At 41.5% G+C, this 21699-nt stretch overlaps 1 gene segment (V, D, J or C); it reads right to left on the bottom strand.

The window, feature by feature from the left end:
• Nucleotides 1-15966: 15966 nt before the first annotated feature.
• On the bottom strand, nt 15967-20230 carry LOC134497170 (Ig heavy chain V region 3-like). The segment is given in 3 exon segments: nt 15967-16031; nt 19782-20102; nt 20185-20230. Coding segments are annotated over 3 exon segments (432 nt in total).
• Nucleotides 20231-21699: the final 1469 nt, after the last annotated feature.

Here is a 21699-nt window from a genome sequence, read left to right as displayed (position 1 = left end):
CTTCACCTCCACTGCATAATCCTTAGGAATATTAGTGAGCTCATATCTAGCTGATCTGTTGTTGTTTATTCGTTTAGTCGCTTCCGACTCTTCGTGACTTCATGGACCAGCCCACGCCAGAGCTTCCTGTCGGTCGTCAACACCCCCAGCTCCGCCAGGGATGAATCCGTCACCTCTAGAATATCATCCATCCATCTTGCCCTTGGTCGGCCCCTCTTCCTTTTGCCCTCCACTCTCCCTAGCATCAGCATCTTCTCCAGGGTGTCCTGTCTTCTCATTATGTGGCCAAAGTATTTCAGTTTTGCCTTTAATATCATTCCCTCAAGTGAGCAGTCTGGCTTTATATCCTGGAGGATGGACTGGTTTGATCTTCTTGCAGTCCAAGGAACTCTCAGAATTTTCCTCCAACACCACAGTTCAAAAGCATCGATCTTCCTTCGCTCAGCCTTCCTTATGGTCCAGCTCTCGCAGCCATATGTTACTACAGGGAACACCATTGCTTTAACTATGCGGGCCTTTGTTGTCAGTGTGATGTCTCTGCTCTTAACTATTTTATCGAGATTTGTCATTGCTCTTCTCCCAAGGATTAAGCGTCTTCTGATTTCCTGACTGCAGTCAGGATCTGCAGCAATCTTTGCACCTAGGAATACAAAGTCTTTCACTGCTTCTACATTTTCTCCCTCTATTTGCCAGTTATCAAACAAGCTGGTTGCCATAATCTTGGTTTTTTTGAGGTTTAGCTGCAAACCAGGTTTTGCACTTTATTCTTTCACCTTCATCATAAGGCTCCTCAGTTCCTCTTCACTTTCAGCCATCAAAGTGGTATCATCTGCATATCTGAGATTGTTAATGTTTCTTCCAGAGATTTTAACTCCAGCCTTGGATTCCTCAAGGCCAGCTTGTCGCATGATGTGTTCTGCATACAAGTTGAATAGGTAGGGTGAGAGTATACAGCCCTGCCGTACTCCTTTCCCAATCTTAAACCAGTCTGTTGTTCCGTGGTCTGTTCTTACTGTTGCTACTTGGTCGTTATACAGATTCTTCAGGAGGCATACAAGATGACTTGGTATCCCCATACCACTAAGAACTTGCCACAATTTGTTATGGTCCACACAGTCAAAGGCTTTAGAATAGTCAATAAAACAGAAATAGATGTTTTTCTGAAACTCCCTGGCTTTTTCCATTATCCAGTGGATATTGGCAATTTGGTCTCTAGTTCCTCTGCCTTTTCTAAACCCAGCTTGTACGTCTGGCAATTCTCGCTCCATGAACTGCTGAAGTCTACCTTGCAGGATCTTGAGCATTACCTTACTGGCATGTGAAATGAGTGCCACTGTTCGATAGTTTGAACATTCTTTAGTGTTTCCCTTTTTTGGTATGGGGATATAAGTTGATTTTTTCCAGTCTGATGGACATTCTTGTGTTTTCCAAATTTGCTGGCATATAGCATGCATTACCTTGACAGCATCATCTTGCAAGATTTTGAACAGTTCAGCTGGGATGCCGTCGTCTCCTGTTGCCTTGTTATTAGCAATGCTTCTTAAGGCCCACTCAACCTCACTCTTCAGGATGTCTGGCTCTAGCTCACCGACCACACTGTCAAAGCTATCCCCGATATTGTTATCCTTCCTATACAGGTTTTCTGTATATTCTTGCCACCTTTTCTTGATCTCTTCTTCTTCTGTTAGGTCCTTGCCATCTTTGTTTTTGATCATACCCATTTTTGCCTGGAATTTACCTCCGATGTTTCTAATTTTCTGGAAGAGGTCTCTTGTCCTTCCTATTCTATTGTCTTCTTCCACTTCCGCGCATTGCTTGTTTAAAAATAATTCCTTATCTCTTCTGGCTAACCTCTGGAATTTTGCATTTAATTGGGCATATCTCCCCCGATCACTGTTGCCTTTTGCTTTCCTTCTTTCTTGGGCTACTTCTAGTGTAACAGCAGACACCCATTTTGCCTTCTTGGTTTTCTCTTTCTTTGGGATGTATTTTGTTGCCGCCTCCTGAACAATGCTGCCAACTTCTGTCCAGAGTTCTTCCGGGACCCTATCTACTAAGTCCAGTCCCTTAAATCTATTCTTCACCTCCACTGCATATTCCTTAGGAATATTAGTGAGCTCATATCTAGCTGATCTGTGGGTCTTCCCTAAGCTCTTTAGTCTGATCCTAAATTGTGCAAGAAGAAGATCGTGATCTGAACTACAGTCAGCTCCAGGCCTTGTTTTTACCGACTGTACAGATGTCCGCCACCTTTGGCTGCAAAGGATGTAATCAATCTGATTTCGATGTTGTCCATCTGGTGAAGTCCATGTATAAAGCCGTCTCTTAGGTTGTTGGAAGAGAGTGTTTGTTATGCAGAGTGAATTGTCTTGGCAAAATTCTATCGGCCTATGTCCTGCTTCGTTTTGTTCTCCCAGGCCATGCTTACCTGAAATTCCAGGTGTCATTTGACTGCCCACCTTAGCATTCCAGTCTCCTGTGATGAAAATAACATCTCTTTTAGGTGTATTGTCCAGTAGGTGCTGCAGATCCTCATAGAACCGCTCTTCTTCAGCTTCTTCAGCATCTGTGGTTGGGGCGTATATTTGGATCACTGTGATGTTAGATGGCTTGCCCTGAATTCGAACTGAGATCATTCTATTGTTTTTTGGATTGTATCCAAGCACTGCTTTAGCCACTTTACTATTAATTATGAAGGCTACTCCATTTCTTCTGTGGTCCTCTTGTCCACAGTAGTAGATCTGGTGGCCATTTGATGTGAAGTGGCCCATTCCAGTCCGTTTCAGTTCACTGACGCCCAAAATGTCTATCTTTAATCCTGACATCTCACCAATAACCACATTTAATTTCCCCTGTCTCATAGGTCTTACATTCTAGGTTCCAATGGTGTGTTGATCCTTAGAACATCGGATTCGCTGTTCACCACCAGCACCTTCAGCCGCTAGCCATCCTTTCGGCTTTGAGCTAGCTGCATCATCATGTCTGGGGCTAGTTGAACTCATCCTCTGTTCCTCCTCAATAGCATTTTGACCATCTTCCAACTTTGGGGTCAAATCTTCCGATGGTATACCAACATATCTCTGGTTGTACTGATCCATTTAGTTTTCACGGCAAGAATACTGGGGTGGGTTGCCATTACCTTCCCCAGGGATCGCATTTAGTCTGACCTCTCTGTCATGACCTTCCCGTCTTGGGTGGCCCTTCACGGTTTAGCTCATGGCATCATTGAGGTGCTCAAGCTCCAGCACCACAACAAGGTAACAATCTTTTGCTGAAGAGCATGAGACATAACATAAAATATTACCCTTTCTTATTTGCTATATATTAAATAACTATTGAGACAACTGTTTCTATCCTTTTAAGAACCTCTTTATCCCTCCTTCATTGCATCTAGGACGAGTGCTGTTTAATCTCTGCTTTAGCCTCATGGAAGCAGCAGAAGAAGGAGGCAAGTCACAGTTACAACCGCAGGTCTTCTTCCAGCCATTGTCAGACCTTGTAGTGTGCTCTCTTTTGTTCCATTGCTCCCTCCTTCTAACTGTAGATGGACAGGTTCCCCACTTCTTCAATTAAATTCATCCTCTATCCTCCCAACCCATTCTGGTCCTTTCCTGGAGACTAACACACCCAGCTCATCTCATTGCTGCTGAAGGTGAAGCCCGAAGCTTGGCAGGAGAGACGGAGGGATTCTCCAGGCCGTTTTATATCCCCTCCAGATTCCATCAGCCTCAGCTCCCTTTGGACATCTGAAAAGGAAATATTAATATGCAGACTTTATCCATCTTGCTCCACTCCATTAATTTCTAGCATATAAGAGCCTTTTAGCTTCCATCTCTGGATGGATGAACCAATACCTTGGAAGGCTGCTAAAAGGGAAATGAGTTGGAGCAAAAGGATCATTTTCCTTTCTCAGTGTGTCACAGAAGAAGTTCCAGGCAGTCTGGCTCTGGACCTCTAGCTACAGCTTGAGGAGGGAGGAGAAGGAGGCAATTAAAGAGGAAGGGTGTCTCTGCATTAACATACCCTTCAGGATAACAGAGAAGCAGAGCTTCTTGGTAGATGGCCTTGGTAGTCTGGACACTTTGATGAATCCCTGCCTCTCAGGCAGATAATTCCTGAATATATGGAATGTGTATTGCACAGTTTAGATCTTTAGAACAATTATTCAATACTTTGATTTCCTACCTGCTTCCAGGATATTGAATGATGATATCCCATTCCAGGATTTTATCTGAGTCCAGGCTCACCCCAATCACATTGCGAAGAGTGAAGTTACAATTGGAATCTTCAGGCCATATTAATATTTTTTCATTTCCCTCCAGCAAACTTTCTGACTCGACACCTATAACAAAAAAATCCTAAAGTTCTCACTAGAGGGCTGATTTCTTCTTCTCAGGTACAATATACACAAAAGAAATCCCTCTCTTATGGAAGAAGAGGAAACGAACTGGAGCAAAAGGATTGCATTTATCTTTGTCCTTTCATTCCACCTGCTATGCTCTATTGTAGATGGCTGGAAAATGGACACAGAAACACAAAGGTTAATTTTATAATAAATTAGATCTTGGTGAAATACGTTAATACCTACAATCAGATATACATTAGGTTTTCAAAAGCATTTGTTTTCCTATCTGGAGACACTTATTGTTTTGTCCTAACAGGCAAGGCAGATTGGGAGATTATGGGAGGTAAAAGAGTGTGGGAACATCCTGGGAAGAGATGGTGAACTGAGGACCACAATGGAGTGAATAGTGGTCGTGTAGACCGACTCTTCATAATTCCTCTCTGGATAAGGAGACGACTTGAGATTACCCAGATGTCCTCCAGACAGTGGCTCCTCATGAGGAGGCCACAACACAGCAGTCTCCAGCAGGTTTAGCCCTCTGGGAGAAAAGGGAATCGCCATCATTTTGCTCAAGCCACAGATGGCACCTTTGAAAGGACACCCAGAGTCCCCTAGTGTAACATGGGTGATGCCCCCTATCACCTCTCTTTTTTTATTCTAGTCCTAGAAGTCCTGAATAGAGATATAAGAGGGGATGGTCAAATAAAAGGAGTAAAAATTATATATATATATATATATATATATATATATATATATATATATATAAATTAAAAGCATTTGCAGCTGACCTAGATTCTATGCAACATTTGTTGAAGGAATTTGGAGAGTGGCAGGATGTAAGGTAAATAAACAAAAAACGAAAATGTTGAGTAAAAAGATGATTCAAAAACAAGAAACTTTAATAACTAAATTAGGTTTTACAGTAGGAAAAAAAAAGATTAGATACTTAAAAGTAATATTATGAACATTATTGATAATATATTATTTCAAAATAATTATGGGGAAATTTGGAAGGGAATAAAAATTAATATGGAAAAATGGGGAAAATTACAACAATCGTTGCTGGGAAAGATATCCGTAATCAAAATAAATGTATTACCGAAGATGCTATTTCTTTTCCAAACATTACCAACTCTAATCAATGAAATAATATTTAAAATATGGCAAAAAGATATCTCAAATTTTATTTGGCAAGGAAAAAGACAACAAATTAAATTTAAATTATTACAAGATGCTAAAGAAAGAGGAGCGTTGGGGTTACCAGATCTTAAATTGTACTTTGAAGCTTGTTGCTTTCTGTGGATAAGAGAATGGTTAACGTTAGAAAATCCAAAACTTCTACAGCGAGAGGGACATGAACTTAGATGTGGGTGGCTGCATCTATTTGGACTGAAAAAGTAAAAATGAACAAAGAATTGAGAAATCCTACTATTAGAAAAGTATTATTGAGGGTGTCGGATAAGTATAGCAGTAGATTATTACCAAACATACCAGTGTGGATATTGCCACAAGAAGCTTTTGCAAGGAGGGAAAGTTTAGATAATAAGATAAAATGGTTAAGATATAAAGATCTGATCAAATATGAACAAGATACACCTATGCTAAAAACAAGAGAAGAAATAGAAGAAGGACACCGGTGTCATTGGTTCATATATATGCAGTTAAATGAACGATTTAAATGAAATAAATATATATATACATTTTAAAAAGAAAAAAACAGAGATCGAAAAACAGTTATATATCAATAATGAGCATATTATGACAAAGATATAGAAAATATTATTACAATTAATTCACGAAGATGAACAGGTCAAAGAGTGTATGATTAATTGGGCAAGAAATTTTGGATATATTTTATTAGAGAACTGGGAGAAAATGTGGACAAAGGGATTAAAATTTACTTTGTGTTATCATTTAAAGGAAAACTTGTATAAAATGATGTACAGATGGAACCTAACCCCACAAAAATATGCAAAATTGTATAAAAACTTTTCTAATGTATGTTGCAAAAGTTCACAAAGGGAAGGAACATTTTACAAATCACTTTGCCTTCTCCCAGTTAGAATGCGAGAAATCCATGAAAACTAAGGGACAATCTTCTATCATCCCGAAATTTGTATATAATTTTGGATAAAGGAGGTACACTATCCATTCACATCTTATGAACTTTTTTTAAAGAATTTTGAAATTTTGGGCAAGTCCTTATAGGACTCAAGACAGGCCTGTTGAATAATTCATACCTAGGAAAAAGAGCAGGGCTACATTTGATTAAATAAAATCCTAGGATTGCCACCTGGAAGTTGAGGGGCTGAATTTCCTTCATCACAGATCGAAAACAACAAGGTGAGACCATAGGAGTTATTTCAATATTTTTTTTCCATTTAACTTTCCTGTCGAGCAAAGAGGCTGAGCGATTCCAACCTTTCCCCCACCCAGAAGTTACTGGGAAGGACGGCAGGTGGGAAGGAAATTTTCCTGAACCACCTAGAACATGACTTTCCCTGGAACTGACTTGAATCCCCCGATCTACGTTCCTTTGCTATTCTAAGTATTATAACATGACCGCAATTAGGCTAACCCTTGGCCTGATGTTATCAGGCCTTGTTTTCTGACTTCTGCCCCCTTCCTTGGTGTCAGACCACACCAAACTATTGCAGGCCTAGCAGCATCCTGAATTTATTACTAAATTTTGACTGCTAGCAGAGGAAAATGATTGTAAACGTATTTAAACTTTTAAATGCCTATATGTGTGTGCATGCGTTCTTGTGTGTGTGCTTGTGTTTGTGTACATATATGTAGTACAGCTATGGATAGAGGGAGAGAGGATATATAGACACAGAAATAAATGCACCCAAAGAGGGAGAGGGGAAGATCTGCGTCTGAAGAAAGAGTAAATGAGAGTTGAATTTCAAAATCAATAAAAGAATGAAGAGTTCTAATTACTGAATCAAATCTGTATTTCCTGATACTTTTTGAGAGCAGAACTTGAGAACAATTTCCCTTTGCTGTCTTTCAGGAGGGTGCTGAGATTTGCCATTTTCTTCCTATCCAAATGGAAAACAGATCCCAGAATGCCCTGGCCAAGATCAGCTCTTCCTCCCTCTTGGCACTCAGGCAGCTTTCTCAGGTCCCTCTCAAGTCTCCTGGGAAAATCCAGCCTTCTGGGGCTGAGCTGACTTGCAGAGCTGCTCAGAGGAAGGGAGGTTTTTGCCAGGCTTCAGATTCACTTCCTCCCACTGTGTCTCTCGCACAGTAATAGACTGCCGAGTCCTCCGGCTTCAGGCTGTTCATTTGCAGATAGACTTGGCTTTTGGAGTTGTCCCTGGAGATGGTGAACCGTCCCTTGACTTTGTCTGAGTAGTAAGTACTGGAACCAGAACCAGAGCTTATGTATGCCACCCATTCCAGCCCTTTTCCATGGGCCTGTCTCACCCAGCCCATGCCAGAGCTGCTGAAGCTGAATCCGGAGCCTTGGCAGGAGAGACGGAGGGACTCTCCAGGCCTTCTCACGTCCCCTCCGGACTCCACCAGCTGGGCCTCTGACAGGACTCCTAAAATAAAAGTTGTTTTAATGAGCTCTCCTTTATGCTAGAATTAAAATGGAAAGAACCTGAACAGGAGGGAACCAATTACCTCTGAGGACTGCTAGTAAGGAAACCAAATTAAGCCACAGGATCATTTTGCTCCCGTTAAAGAATAGAGGGGACTTGACAGGAAAGGATTCAGGAGAGGGCACAAACTTTGTCTTATGGGTGTAGCCTGAAGAGAGACACCCTGGGGCTCCTTTAAAGGGGAAATTGTGGCCTGATTTACATATTGCTCAGCATAAAAGAGCCCCTAGGTGCATTGAGGTATAGATTTGTTTCAGCACTACAATAATTAAAGCTTCTGACAGAAGCTCCTCATTTCAAGTAAGGGTTTTAAGGTGACAGAAAGAAATCAGGCATTGAAATTTCCTCAAATAGCCATGTTACAGTCCGTAAATAATGAGGATGGCACATTGGAGTTCAAAATGGTTGCTCCACAGTTGTTCCCTGGACCACGTTCTTTGGAAGAAACCAAAATTAAGTCACTGCAGACCAAGCCATAAGGCCCAATTTATAAGCCACAGATCAATTTTACATATACATCCAAGTCTCAAAGTTGGAATATAAATCATTGGAAGACTGTAGAATGTTTCTTATTCGTTTGGTTTTTAACTCAGCAGCCATACTGATTACAAATATTGCGAGGATTTTGTGTTGCCATTTTTATGGTCTTCTTATCTGTTTTTAGCTGCCCAGAGTTAATTCATACTAAGACTCAAAAAACTTACTCTCCTACACTGATTCCATGGACTGAGAAACAGAAATAAATGACTTTTCGTTTTCCAAACAATTCAGTTTGTTCTATATTTAGCAAAGCACATCTGTTCTCATCTCAGATGTGGCTTCATGGTGAGGAATGTAATCTCTTGGGATGTTAAATTTCTCTGAATTGCCTTCAGTGGTCTCTCTGGAAAATGAAAGTAAATGCAATGATGCCTCCGAAGTGAGACAAGGCCTGCAGACTGTTCCTTGGTTCCCCTCCCCCACCCCCTCCCCACACATATGCAAAGCCATTCCATGTAGCAACACTGCCCCCTGGTGGAAAACCTAAGGAGAGTAGGCATCTACTTAACTTTCTAAAGAGATTCTTGCATGAAGAAATGGTAATTAGGGCTAAAAAGAAATGAAAGAGCTCCAGGAAAGTTAAGTTGGTATAGGGAGTAATCAAAAACCTCACTTTTGTTATATGACAGGAAATTCCTTTTGATGGGTTATTCTATGAGATACTGTATTTTCCTGAGGTCGTGTATTCTTATTTTTTCTCCTAAATATCATGAAATCGTCTAAAAATGAGTTGGGAAGGACCATCTCAGTCGACTAGTACAAATCATCCCTAACTGGTGGGGAGCCAGACCCTCTCTGCAGACCTCCAACAAAAAGAGGCTGTTCTGGCCAGATTGAAGCAGGTCCCCCTCGTTCTTCCCTCGGCCTCGTTTTACTCCAGGCAGGGCTTATCATTGGTCAAAATCTGCTCTGTACCAGTTCTGTATTCTCTCTGATAGGAGAATAATTCTTAGCACCTCTTGTCCTTCTTCTACCATTCATTTGCAAAAGATTTTGCTAAAGATGAGACTTAGAGGAAAACATAATTTTATCCTCTTTTTATTTTTCTTTATTTCTTCAAACTGTATCCCACTATTTTTACATTAACTCCATCTCTACATTCACCGGACCCCTTTTGGCCATTTCCTATCATTCAATTAAAGCAGAAGCTGTCACTGAATATACAGTCCTCAGGATAAAAGAGGCACTCAGTTCATTGCCTTTCACCTTTCCTTGGACGTATATTCCAGAGAGGAGAGGTGAGGAGAGGAGAGGAGAGGAGAAATATCCCTTTCATTTACAAATGTATTCAGAGAAAATACTCGCTCTCTCCATTCACATGAGTTATTTCTTTGAAACTGTTTTCAGATTATGAGCCAGTTCTTATAGGAGCCAGGACATTGGAGGAAATAAAACGAGTATTTTTTTTTATACGTCAAATCATGTCACTAAGATTGCCTAGCACCGACCAAGAACTATTTAGTAGCTACTGAAGAGACAGAGTGGGAAATCATAGGTGATTTCAAAAGAAAAAGTAGGAGGGATTTTTCTATAAATATGGAGTGTCAATGAAACTCGACTTTTTATTCATTTATATTTCAGTTTTCATCATCACCGATCTCACTTGAAGAGGATTTCTGGACATTTTGCCCGAAAAGATCATCTGATGTAGACTAAGCTATTGAGAATGATATTCATAGCACAATCGTTGAAGGTCCGCACGTCGCAAAGTCAAGAAGTCTGTTTCTAACAAACCTTTTCCCAAATGGCTGAGGAAGATAATCAATCACTTTGCCTTCTCCCAGTTGGAATGCAAGAAATGCATGAAAACTAAGGGACAATCTTCTATCATCCCTAAATTTATAAATAATTTTGGATAAAAAAGATATACTATCCATACAGATACTGTGCATTTTTGTATAGAATTTCGAGATTTTGGGCAAGTCCTTAAAGGAGTTAAGACAGGCGTATTGAATAATTTGTACCTAGGATAAAGAGAATGGCTACATTGGGTTAAATAGAAACCTAGCATTGCCCTGTGGAAGTTGTGGGGTTGATTTTCCTAAATCACAGATCAAAAACTACAAGGTGAGACCATAAGAGTTATTTCAATATTTTTTCCCTTTTAACTTTCCTGTTGAGCAAAGAGGCTGAGCAATTCCAATCTTCCCCCCACCGGGAAGTTAGTCGAGGGGATGGCAGGTCGAGGCCTCCCTGGGTGGGGAGGTGGTGGCAGCAGGACCTGCCAGGCAGTTACCAAAGGCTGCAAGAGAGTCCAATCTCAACAGACCCAGGAGGCTTCTGGGAGAGGATCACTGCAATTCCCAAAGTTTTGGTTTCTTGACTCTACCCGGCATTAGGGAGGGAGTGTCAGGATTAAGGGAATTGAATATATATTAACATAGAAGGAATGGGAAATGAGCATCATGTAGAAAATAATTTAACTGAGGAGTTAGGGCAGTATTCACAGAAACAAATGGGAATGAACTGAAATGTTCATCAAGGAAGAAATATAGGTACTGAATCCCTATTTGTTCCTCTCATGACATTTAAACTTTCTTTTTCTTATTTTTAAACTTCCTAGTATATTCTTCTGCCCCAATATTTCCTTTTCTCCTTGTCATGGTTCCATTTAATTTATACCCAATTTGATTGCCTCAGGCTCAAAATGTCAGCCCAAAGCAGCAGACCCCAAGACAACTGGAGTTTTCCTATCTCCCTATGAGGGTTGGGGAGATGTTTTCTTTTAAACAAAGAGAAATTATATATCTACAGCAGAAATGTGAAACTGCTCCAGACAGTTGCTCCTCATGGGAAGGCCACAACACAGCACTCTCCAACAGGTTTAGTCCTCTGGGAGACAAGGGAGTAGCCATCTTTTTGCTCAAGCCACAGATGGCACCTTTGAAAGGACACCCAGTGCCCCCTAGTGTAACATTGGTGATCGTTACAGGTGGTCTAAGGGTCCAGATGCATCTGAAATAAGAGTTTGGAATTTTTTATCAGAACCCTCCCCATTGGAAAAAGTTATTTATCTATTTATATAGTTATTTATTTATCTATGAAATTATCAGTTTAACTTTATCAATTGACTCTGGGCAGCATAGAACACAGCATAAGAATACTTAATAAATGTAAACAATTATTTTAATAAATAAAAACATTTAAAACTATAGAAAACTAAAAAGAAGGAATATAAGGGGAGAATATATGAGTAAGATTGGAGCCATAAAATGCCTTTGTTTGGAATTCTTCTTAAAAATGACAGGATGAGTCTTTGAAGGTTGGACACTAGAGGGAACTAGGAGGAACTCAACATTACAATGAAGGAATGTGAAGTGTAGGTGTGTGGAAGCAAAGGAATGAACTTACTGATTCAAAACAAATGCAGTACAATAAAAGAGACATCAGGAGCTAACTGTGAAATTTACATTTTCAGAAATTTTCAGGAAAAGAAAATGGCAGATTGAAATCCAAAAGAGGGCAGGGACTGTCCTCCCTCAACATCTTGGCACCCCTCCTTGGAGCTCACCGCAAAGCTCTGTACTACGGCAGAATTTCGAAATGTGGAACAAGTGATTAATCGTTATGAATGACCAAAGGTGAATTTTCTTCAGGTTAAGTAAAGCTGTGCATGGCAGGTCTCTGCCAATTCAGAACACTGTTTCTAGAATCCATTATTCAAACAATTGTGGAGAAAATTTGTTAAACACCCACTAGAGTATAACACATTTTTTTCTCCAAACCTTGTGATAAAGCTTTGTTTCCTTATAGATGGCTTCTTAAAGAAATTAGAATTGATTAGATGCCAACATGACTCTAGGAGAAGAAACAATTATTTGCAAACTACAATTTCTGGGTCCAATGAACAGCCATGGTCAAGGAAAACAGGTTACTCTTACATTGTCCTGCTGTGTGGGCTGAGAAAGGGGAAGGAATCATTCTGTGTCTTCAAGTCAGTTCGCTTTACCCGAAAAGAGAAAAGAAAGACCAGTGTTGACATTGCCTTATCGTGCAAGGGAGTTGTAATTGCAATGAATTTTCATCCAAAAATGGTAGAAATGATCAGCCTCACAAGTGTCATCCCCTCTGAATAAACCCTTTCTACTGGCTCAATACTCAGAGGGATTTTGCAGACCATCAGTGCCCCCTAGTGGAAAACTGGAGCAGATGAGGCAGAACTCTTAACCCTCCAGGTAGATGCCTGTATTCTAATCGGAGAAGGGAGGTAGGAAGAAGTTACTGAGCTCTGGAAGACCAAAAGAGGTCCAGTGAGAGAGGTGGGGATAGAATCAGGGCTTGCAAGAATAAGGGCTGTGGACGTCATTCTTTTGCTGGAGGTTGGGAGGACGGCTGGTGGGAGGGCAATTTTCCTAAACCTCCTAGAACATCACTTTCCCTGGAATTGACTTGAGAACCCTGATCTACATTCCTTTGCTTTTATAAGTATTATAACAAGACGGCATTTAGTATTTCAGCGTCCTCTCTCAGCCACTGCATGTAGGAGTTGCTGAAGTCTAATCCGGAGACTTGGCAGGAGAGGCGGAGGGACTCTCCAGGCCTCCTCACGTCCCCTCCGGACTCCACCAGCTGGGCCTCTGACAGGACACCTAAAATAAAAGTTGTCCTAATGAGCTCTCCGTTATGCAAGATTTAAAATGGAAAGAACCTGAATAGGAGGGAAACAATTACCTCTGAGGACTGCTAGTAAGGAAACCAAATTCAGCCACAGGATCATTTTTGCTCCCGTTAAAGAATAGAGGGGACTTGACAGGAAAGGATTCAGGAAGGGGCACCAATTTTGTGTTGGTGGGTGTAGCCTGAAGAGAGACACCCTGGGGCTCCTTTAAAGGGGAAATTGTGGCCTGATTTACATAACGCTCAGCATAAAAGAGCCCCTCGGGGCATTGAGGTATAGATTTAGTTCAACACACCTTTCACACACGGGACATAGGTGAAAGGGCAGCTTTACACTGGAATAAGCTTCTATCAGAAGCTCCTTATTTTAAGTAAGGGTGTTAAGGTGACAGGAAGAAATCATGCCCTGAAATTCCCTTAAACAGCCACCTTACAGTCTGGACATAAAAAGGATGGCAGTTCGGAGATCAGGATGGTGGCTCCACTGTTCTTCCCTTCACCACGTTCTTTGGAAGACACCAAAATAAGTGAATGCAGACCAAGCCATAAGGCCCAATTTGTAAGCCACATTTGAATTTTACATAAACATCGTAGTCTGAAAGTTGGAATTAAATAAATTAAATATATTTGAAGCCTGTAGGTTGTTCCTGATTAGTTTGGTTTTTTACTGTATATTGGGGGCGGGGGGTTGGTTCCCATTTTGTATGGTCTTCTTATGTGTTATTAGCTGCCCAGAGTTGATTCATACAAATACTAATAAAAATGCCTCTCTTACAACTAGTCCATGGACTGAGAACCAGAAATAAATGACTTTGCATTTTCCAAACAATTCAGTTTGTTCTATATTTAGCAAAGCCCATCTGTTCTCAACTCAGATGTGGCTTCATGGTGAGGAATGAAATCTCTTGGGAGATTAAATTTCTCTGAATTGCCTTCAGTGAACTCTCAGGAAAATGAGAGTAAAAGTAATGATGCCTCCGAAGTGAGACAAGGCCTGTAGACCCTTCGTTTGTTCCCCTCCCCCACCCCCACCCCACAGATATGCAAAGCGATTCCGTGTGACAACACTGCCCCCTGGTGGAAGACGTGAGGAGGGGAGGCATCTCCATAACTTTCCCAGGAGATTCTTGCATTAAGAAATGGTAAGTAGGGCTCCGAAGAAATGGAGGAGCTCCAGGGAACTTAAATCCAAAGTTGCTATTTTGTTATATGATAGCATATTCCTTTTGATGGGTTACTCTATGAGATATTGTACTTTCTGGAGATTGTGTATTGTTATTTTTTCTCGTAAATATCATGAAATCATGTAAAAACGAGTTGAGAAGGACCACCTCAGTTGTCTAGTACAAACCATCCCTAACTGGTGGGGAGCCAGACCCTCTCTGCAGACCTCCAACAAAAAGAGGCTGTTCCAGCCAGACTGAAGCAGCTCCCCCTCGTTCTTCCCTCGCCCTCATTTTACTCCAGGCAGACCAGGTTGGAAGGTTGACTTTATCTGAGTAGTAAGTGGCAGATGTATCGATCCTTGCAACCCATTCCAGGCCTTTCCCTGGAGCTTGTCTCACCCAGTGCATAGTATAGCTGCTGAAGGTGAATCCGGAGGCTTGGCAGGAGAGATGGAGGGACTCTCCAGGCCTCCTCACATCTCCACCGGACTCCACCAACTGGCCCTCAGACTGGACACCTACAAAGAAACGTGTTTTGGTGAAATCTTCTGTATACAAGAACAGCAAATTGAAGCAAATTCTATACGTTGGTCAGAATTACCTCTGAGGACTACTACTAAGGACACCAGGTTTAGCCACAGGATCATTTTTGTTCCTGCTAATGAACAAAGTGGAAATACAGGAAAGGATTCAGGAAAGTGCAGAAACTTTGTGTTGGTGGGGGTAGCATGAAGGGGAAACCATGGGGCTCCTTTAAAGGGGAAATGGTGGCCTGATTTACATATCGCTCGGGAAAAAAGAGCCCCTCTGGGCATTGGGGTTTGATTTCTTTGCACACAGCTTTCACATATGAATTTGAATGGATGGAAACATCTCAGAACAATCAAGCAAGACTTTCTTTATTGTTATTATCAGTACATACAAAAAAGGAGAGGTTTAGATGAGAATAAGTAAAGCAAGATCTGATTAAATCTCATCCGTTGAGGAAAGTGTTTAAAGGTAAGAAAAATAAAACATGCACTGATAATATTTTAAACAGCCCTGTTAGAGACTGAACATGAAAAAAGGCCACCTCTGAGTCCAGGATCTTTGCTCCACAGTTCTTCCCTTGACCATGTTCTTTGAAGAAACCCAAAACAATGGAATGCAGACCAAGCCATAAGGCACAATTTGGAAGGCAGAGTGGAATTGCCCTTACGAGTCCAGGTTGCAAAATCAGAATCAAAGAAATCACAGGCAAATTAGAAATAGCTGGACCCTGTGGAGTCTTTTTTGTTTTATTAGCTTGGTTTCACTCAGCAGTTGGATGGATTTTAGATACTGGGGGTGGTGATGGTGGTGACTAGTTTGTATGGTGATTTCATTGGTTGCTAGCTGCCAAGGTTGATTCTGCAAGATGGGCAGCCATAGAAATTGAAATAATAATAATGGCAAGTACCACATTAATATTGACCTGACCAAATACCCTCTCTTTGTGAGTGAGAAACAGAAATAAATCACTGTTTTCCAAAGACTTCTGTTTGCTCATTATTTAGCAGTGCCCATCTTGTCAACTCAGACATGGCCAGAGTGAAGACTGTGGCTTCTCGAGTTGTGGCTTTTCGTTGTGATTTTTCAGTGATCTCTTAGGAAACTAAGTAAATATAATCCTGCCTCCAAAATGAGACAAAGTCTGCAGACAATTGCTTTATTCCTCTGCCCCACCCCCACCCCACACATAGGGAAAGCAATTCAGTGTGACAACACTGCCCCCTGGTTTAAAATGGGAGGAGGGGAAACAACTACTTAATTTTCCCAGAAGCTTCTTGCCTTCAAAAATAGGAATTATGGCGAAGAGGAAATGAAGGATCTTCAGGAGATCTAGGCAGATTTAGGGAGAAATCCGAAGCTGATCTTCCATTATATTATAAGAAATTGCTTTCGATGGGTTACTTTCTGTGATATTGTATTTTCTGGAGATGGGGGGGGGGTCTTCTCTTTTCTATTAAATCTCATACATTTATAGAATGAATTGGTTAGGAAAAACCTTCTAGGTCATCTCATAGAAACCGTCCTTAAGAGGTGGCCATCCAGGTCCTGTCTGTAGATCTCCCACCAAAGGAGACTGCTCTGCCCACACTGAGCGGAGGCTGCCCTGTCCCTCCCTCATCCCAGGTTCCCTCTAGGCACAGGATGGCAGGGTTGATCTTCTGTCAAACTCTGGTCTGCACTAGTTTTGAGTCTTTATTGAGAGCAGAATAATTCATACGGTCCCTGCTGTTGAGAAATTCTATATAGCTGAGAAGGATGAAACAGTGAGGGAAGCAGGCATTTCATCCTTAATCTGTATGGAGCAGACAGTGTTGCTTCGTAGAGAGGACCACAAACCATGGCTTCCTAGATAATGAAGTTAGTATTAACCCTCCATAAAAGTTTGTTTGAAACTGAAGTTGTTGTTCTTGGAAAATTCCTTTTCCATGGCTTTCATTTTACATATTTGCTTGGATGGGCCCCTTTTCATTCAGGCAGATTTTGTGAGCCTCTTTCATATTTCACCAAGAGGTTGCTACTATGTGTGCAAGACAGAAGTCATGGAGAGGCTGAGCAATTTAGCCTGCTGCAGAAAAATAAACAAAGGATTCTTTTCATCGCCAATGTTTAATATAATTTCTATTTTATCCTCATGGAAGCTGCTGGAGAACTAGGCAATTTCAAAGGGACAACCACAGGTATTATTTCAGTGATCGTCAGATACGGTATTGTGTGCAAGGGCTCCCAATACCAGGTGCCATTACCAGTCTTTTCCAATTGTAGAGGCAGAGGTTCCCTTCGTCTTCAATTCAAGAAGGGAATATCTTGTCAGGCTTCCAATTTCCTCCAGCAATCCAGAGGTTTGCCGGAGAGGTGGAAGGACTCTCCAGGTCTTGTCACATCCGCTCCAGACTCCACCAATTGGACCTCAGACTTAACTCCTAAAAAAAATAACGGTGTTTCAATAAACTTTCCTGTATTAAAGAATTAAGCTGGAAAGAAACTCTGTATAGAAGGAAGAATTACCTCTGCGGACTGCCAGAAAGGACACCAAGTTTAGCTACAGGCTCATTTCATGTCCCTTGAATGAATGGAGGGAAATTGACAGGAAGGGATTCAGGAGAGTGCAAGAACTTTGTGTTGGTGGGTGTAGCCTGGAATGGAAACCACGGGGCTCCTTTAAAGAGGAAATTGAGCCTTGATTTCATATCGCTTCTGAGAAAAGAGCCCCTCAGGGCATTTTGGTGTAGATTTCTTTGCACACAGCTTTCACACATGATTTTGAATAGATGGAAGTACCTCAGAGTAATCAAGCAAGACTTATTAATATTATTATTATTATTATTATTATTATTATTATTATTATTATTATTACTATTTGCTTGCATCTCTATGCCTTTGTACTATCTCTGCTTTGCAAGGTGCACTGATTGCCCGTTGGATTCTGACAGCGATTCAAGGTGCTGTTCAGTGTCTGATGATCTGGTGATCTGATCTGGCAGGACTACCGTGTTCAGGGTTCCTTTGATGAAACAATGCCATTGATTGGGATCCCAGCAGTGCACTTCTTGATCACCACAGCTGCCCTCTGGAACACGGTTTCCCCTGAGATTCGAATGGCCCCCATCCTACTGGTGTTTGAAAGGTCCCTGATGAACTGGCTTTTCATCCAGGTCTTTGGCAACTGTGATTGAAGCCCTTGTTCTTCTTTTTCTTTGTTCCCATCTAGGAACAAGGCTCAGAACTGTCGTCTCCTCTGAAGACACCCTTTCTACTTGCTCCATATTCAGAGGGATTATTCAGACCCACAGTGCCCCCTAGTGTAAAACCATTGAAGATGAGGCAGAGGGCTTAATGACTTTCCCTGGAATTGACTTGAGAACCCCTGATCTACATGCCTTTGCTATTATAAGTATTATAACATGACCTCATTTAGGCTACCATGGGCATGATATCTTTATGCCTTATTTTTTAAGCCAATTAGTGGACAGCTAGGACCACTGAATTGGAGCAGAGCTTACGCAGCGGAGGAGCTGTGCACAGAAAAATAATTTTATCTATGATAGCTTTAATGAGCATGTCAGAGGAACACAGGTTATTGATCTTAAACACTCAGCCCTCCCAAGCATAAAGAATTACATGCTTAGACAGAGTAGCTTCAAAGTAAAGTAAAGGAATATCTTCCTCATTTCATTCAAGCTCCAATTGCATTTCCATTCACAAAGGGTGAAATCTTTGTTCTTTTTTGTCTTCCCTAACTTAATTAACCATTAGCCCTATTGCTGCTAAGACCCGCGTGTAGAAAGGGGAATTCCAGGCCTACCACATGACACCCAGAGAGATGGACCAGGTGTCATGAGTAAGGATGGCGAGCAGGGGGCTCCCATCCAGGCTGTAAAGCGCATGTGTAGCACTGAGGAATTAGGTAGCCATTCCAAGAGACACAGATCGGGCCCGCCTTAACCTTTGAGGTTTATATGTCTGGGTTTCTCCCACGCTTCTTCGGTTTGTTGGGATTTTCTGTTATGTGGCAGTAATAAAACACTAGAGACCTGTTTCTTGTCTCAGCGTGGTTCCTGGCTGTTAGGACACCAGCACACAGCTGTGCGCATAGCTCCCGGTCTTAAAGAAGGACGAAGAGAGAAAAGTCGAAGTGGGAGTGGAACTATCAGCTTCCTCTGAAACATGAAGAGAGGCATCATGGAATGGACTCAATTTACATGCTAATGCACGTGCTAATGAGGAATGCTGGATTTGCTGGTATCTCCAACAATTTTCTGGCTTTGGCCGCCTTCCTCGGTGTAACACCACACCAAACTATTTGGGGTCTTAGAGCATCCTAATTTTATTACCTGGCTACATTGCTACGGCTAGCAGGGGAATATGATTTTAAACATATTTAAAATTTCAAATACCGATATATGTGTTTGTGCATAGGTCTGTGTTTGTGAGTGTGTGGTTATGTGTATACAATGTGTGTGTGTTTCCACATATGTATGTGTGTAAATATATATATATATATATATATATATATATATATAGAGAGAGAGAGAGAGAGAGAGAAATATATACACAGACACAGAAACAAATGTAAAGAAAGAGCGACAGGGTGGATCTGGGTCTCAAGAGAGAATAAATGAAGGTTGAACTGCAAAATCAATAAAATAATTAAGAATTCTAATTAATGAATCCAATTTTTTATTTCTAGAGAATTTTTGAGAGCAGAACTAGTGAGCACTTTTCCTATGACATCTTTCAGGAGTTTTTCTTTTGTTTTGTTTTAACTATTCTTTTTTTTTTTTTTTTTGCTGATATTTTCTGCTTTCCTCCCATTCAAATGGAAAACAGCTCCCACAATGCCCAGGCCAAGATCTGTTCTTAGTTTCTCTTCGCACTCAGGCAGCTTTCTCAGGTTCCTCTCAATTCTGGGGCTGAGCTGACTTGGAGAGCTTCTCTGAGGAAGAGAGAGTTTTTGCCAGGCTTCAGACTCACTTCCTCTCACTGTGTCCCTCGCACAGTAATAGACTGCTGAGTCCTCCGGCTTCAGGCTGTTCATTTGCAGATAGACTTGGCTTTTGGAGTTGTCCCTGGAGATAGTGAAGCGTCCCTTCACCTTGTCCGAGTACCTAATATCACTTGAACCAGGGTTTATGCTGGACACCCATTCCAGGCCTTTCCCTGGAGCTTGTCTCACCCAGTACATCCAATGGCTGCTGAAGGTGAACCCAGAGGCTTGGCAGGAGAGACGGAGGGACTCCCCAGGCCTTCTCACGTCCCCTCCAGACTCCACCAACTGGGCTGAGGATTGGACACCTAAAATTAAAGTTATTTTAATGAGTTCTCCTGTATAAAAGAATTAAGATGGAAAGGACCGGAATATGATAGAAACAATTACCTCTGAGGACTGCTAGGAAGGACACCAAGTTCAGCCACAGGATCATTATTTCTCCCTCGAATGAATGGAGGGAAATTGACAGGTGAGGGTTTGGGAGACTGCAGGAACTTTGTGTTGGTGGGTGCAGCCTGAAAAGAGAAACCCTGGGGCTCCTTTAAAGAGGAAATTGTGGCCTGATTTACATATCACTCAGGATAAAAGAGCCCCTCAGGGCATTGAGGTATAGATGTCTTTCAACAGACCTTTCACATACAGGACATAGGAGAAAGGGCAGTTTAGATTGGAATAATTAAAGCAAGTTCTGACAGACCCTCCTCAATTCAGCTAAGGGTTTTAAGGTGATAGGAAGAAATCGTGCACTGAAATTTCCTTAAACAGCCACGTTAGAGCCGGACATGGAAAGGATGGCACATCGGAGATCAGGATGGTTGCTCCACCATGGTTCCCTTGACCACGTTCTTTGGAAGACCCCCAAAATAAGTGAATGGAGACGAAGCAATAAGGACCAATTTGCAAGCTACATTTGAATTTTACATAAACATCCAAGTCTGAAAGTTGGAATTAAAAAAAAAAAAAATGAATGTATTGGAAGCCTGTAGGGTGTTCCTGATTAGCTTGGTTTTTTACTCAGCAACTCTATGGATTACATACTGTATATTGGGGGGGGGGGGGGCGGTTGGTTCCCATTTTGTATGGTGTTCTCATGTGTTATTAGCTGCCCAGAGTTGATTCATAAAAATACTAATAAAAAGGCCTCACCTACACTTAGTCCGTGGACTGAGAAACACAAATAAATGAATTTGCATGTTCCAAACAATTCAGTTTGTTCTATATTTAGCAAAGTACATCTGTTCTTAACTCGGATGTGGCTTCATGGTGAGGAATGTAATCTCTTGGGATGTTAAATTTCTCTGAATTTCCTTCAGTGATCTCTTAGGAAAATGAGAGTAAATATAATGATGCCTCCGAAGTGAGATAAGGCCTGTAGACCCTTCCTTTGCTCCCCTCCCCCACCCCACCCCACACATATGCAAAGCGATTCCGTGTGGCAACACTGCCCCCTGGTGGAAATCCTGAGGAGGGGAGGCATCTACTTAACTTTCCCAGGAGATTGTCGCATTAAGAAATGGTAATTAGGGCTCCGAAGAAATGAAAGAGCTCCAGGGAACATAAGCCAGTCTAGGGAGAAATCCAAAGCTGCTCTTTTGTTATAGGATAGGATATTCCTTTTGATGGGTTATTCTATGAGATATTGTATTTTCTGGAGATTGTGTATTCTTATTTTTTCTCCTAAATATCATGAAATCGTGTAAAAACGGGTTGGGAAGGACCATCTCGTTCATCTAGTACAAACCGTCCCTAACGGGTGGGGAGCCAGACCCTCTCTGCAGACCTCCAACAAGAGGCTGTTCTAGCCAGACTGAAGCAGGTCCCTCTCGTTCTTCCCTTGCCCTCATTTTACTCTAGGCAGACCGGGTTGGAAGGGCTTATCATTGGTCAAAATCTGCTCTGTAC

The sequence above is a fragment of the Candoia aspera genome, chromosome 4 (assembly GCF_035149785.1).
Source record: "Candoia aspera isolate rCanAsp1 chromosome 4, rCanAsp1.hap2, whole genome shotgun sequence".
Lineage (NCBI taxonomy): Eukaryota > Metazoa > Chordata > Lepidosauria > Squamata > Boidae > Candoia > Candoia aspera.
The sequence above is the reverse complement of the archived record's forward strand: the minus strand, read 5'-3'. Positions and strand labels throughout refer to the sequence as shown.